The sequence below is a fragment of the Emiliania huxleyi genome (assembly GCF_000372725.1).
Source record: "Emiliania huxleyi CCMP1516 chromosome Unknown EMIHUscaffold_1722, whole genome shotgun sequence".
In the NCBI taxonomy this organism is placed as follows: domain Eukaryota; phylum Haptophyta; order Isochrysidales; family Noelaerhabdaceae; genus Emiliania; species Emiliania huxleyi.
This window is the reverse complement of record NW_005200858.1, coordinates 2,414-4,525: the sequence shown is the minus strand read 5'-3', so window position 1 is coordinate 4,525 and position 2,112 is coordinate 2,414. Positions and strand designations below refer to the sequence as shown.

At 65.2% G+C, this 2,112-nt stretch overlaps 1 protein-coding gene across 1 annotated transcript in view; it reads left to right on the top strand.

Annotated features, from left to right (window-relative positions):
• Positions 1-1,065: 1,065 nt before the first annotated feature.
• EMIHUDRAFT_460677 (cysteine synthase) overlaps positions 1,066-2,112 on the top strand; it is a gene marked incomplete at its 3' end in the record, with an annotated part of 2,413 nt that continues 1,366 nt past the window's right edge. The window contains exons 1-4 of the mRNA XM_005784105.1: positions 1,066-1,187; positions 1,307-1,514; positions 1,586-1,768; positions 1,851-2,110. Coding sequence (XP_005784162.1) covers positions 1,074-1,187; positions 1,307-1,514; positions 1,586-1,768; positions 1,851-2,110 — 765 coding nt within the window. The 5' untranslated portion in view covers positions 1,066-1,073. The remainder of the gene's footprint in view (positions 1,188-1,306; positions 1,515-1,585; positions 1,769-1,850; positions 2,111-2,112) is intronic.

The following is a 2,112-nucleotide window of genomic DNA, read 5'->3' as shown; positions in this document are numbered from 1 at the left end:
AACTGCGCCTCACCACTGACCGGGAAGGCCGCCAAGTGGGTCAGCACCGGTCGCACATTGTGGCAGCAGTCAGCAGCGCATGGCTGATAGCTAGAGCAGCAGCGTCAGGGTCGCAGGGTCGGATCGTGTCAAGCCTCTCGCCCGGCCGGCCGCGTGCAGACGTCGGCCTGTCTGCTGTCTGGAGTGATCTGTCGGCGGTCAGTACGACCGATCAGGTTGGAGTTTTCTGATGGTTGGAGGGTCTATCTGTATGTACTCCTCGAGATCTCTCCAAATCTGCCCTCTGATTAACCTAGCTTAATCGGGAAGTTGGTGCTAGTAGAGACTAGTAGAGCCGGGGCCCCGTTTCCGCACTGCTGCGCGGCGCACGGTGCCTCCGGGGGCCCCCGCCTCCCCCCAGAGAGTTGTGACCCCTTAGCTTTTGTGGTGTTGGTGTACGCAATAACGGGACAGGGTGGTTGTTCTCTCTATCTCCCCTTCTAGCTCCTTAGCATGAGCTGCGCCCTGTGTCCGACCCCTTTTGCGAAGCAACACCTTAAACTTTTAGGCCCTCCAAATTCGGGTCGGAGCGTAGGCCGTAACGGAGTGGGCCCCCCCCGAGTTTGAAAAGGGCGACGGACGCTTGCGTCCTAGCCTCCAACAACGCCTCCCCGGCGCAGAGGGCCCCCCGCAGGGATGCACAACCGCTCCACGCCACGCCGCTTGCGGCGGTAAGAAAGAAAGAAAGAAGCCGGATGGGGGACGAGGACAGGGTCCCCGGCCTGCACGAGCAGGATTTTGGAAGGACGATCAGGGGCACAGGTGGGGCTCTCCTGCTCCTGACAAGGGACACAGAAGGGACACGACAGGCTCGCAGCGCGGTGCACGGTGGACTCCCAACTCCACTGGCGGTCTCATCTCAGTCTAGCGACCCCCTGCCTCCAGCTTCTCACTGGCAGTCTCTCGCGACCACAGACAGGCACACTGACACAGGGGTGGCAGGGGCGGCGGCAGGAGTCTCCCACATACGTTGAAAATTCTTTTGCCCTGGTTCCGCTTCGATTTCTTTCTCTCCACCGACGATCGCCAACAGCATGCTCGTCGCCCTCCTCTCGCCCGGCTACGTGTTGCCGTCACACGCCCCAGCCCGTGCGCTCCCCGTCGGCCCAATGATGATGGCCGTCTCTCCGCCGCCGCTCGGCGACATGGCGCGAGCCGCTCACCGCCGCCCGAGCACCACCACTCACGCTCGTCCACCCACACTCTCCTCCCCGTCTCCCGTTCCGGTGTCCCCGACGCGCACTCCACGTCCGCGCCTGCTCTTCAGGTCGGGCAGCGCACGCGGCCTAAGATTGCGACGGACATCACTCAGCTGATTGGCAACACTCCGCTCCTCAAGCTCGGCGTCACGGGCGAGGGTCTGGGCGCCACCATCCTGTGCAAGCTCGAGTCGATGGAGCCGTGCAACTCGGTCAAGGACCGCATCGGCTACTCGATGATCACGGAGGCCGAGCGGCGCGGCGACATCAAGCCCGGTGCCCGAACCGCTCCGGCGACGCGTGCGCGCCCGGATCTCAGCCTCTTGAGGCTGCCGCGGCGGGACTAGGCGAGACGACCCTCGTGGAGCCAACCTCGGGGAACACGGGCATCGGACTCGCCATGGTGGCCGCGGCGAAGGGGTACAAGCTCGTGCTGACCATGCCCGAGTCGATGTCGATGGAGCGGCGGGTGATGCTTAAGGCGCTCGGCGCGGAGCTCGTCCTCACGCCGGCCGCCAAGGGGATGGGAGGCGCCGGCGGCAGCGAGTTAGCGCGCCCATCTCGGCGGCGATCTGCCCCGCCCGACCCCGGCCTCGGCCGCCCGCTTCCCAGGCGCCGTCAAGAAGGCGGAGATGATTGTGGCCTCGCTCGGCGACAAGGGCAAGCTGCTGCAGCAGTTTGAAAACTCCGACAACCCAAAGATCCACCGCGAGACGACGGGGCCCGAGATCTGGGCCGACACGGACGGCGAGATCGACATCTTCGTGGGCGGCGTCGGCACCGGCGGCACCATCACGGGCTGCGCGCAGTACATCAAGCCGCTCAAGCCCGAGTGCCAGTTTGTCGCGCTCGAGCCCGTCTCTTCGCCCGGGGT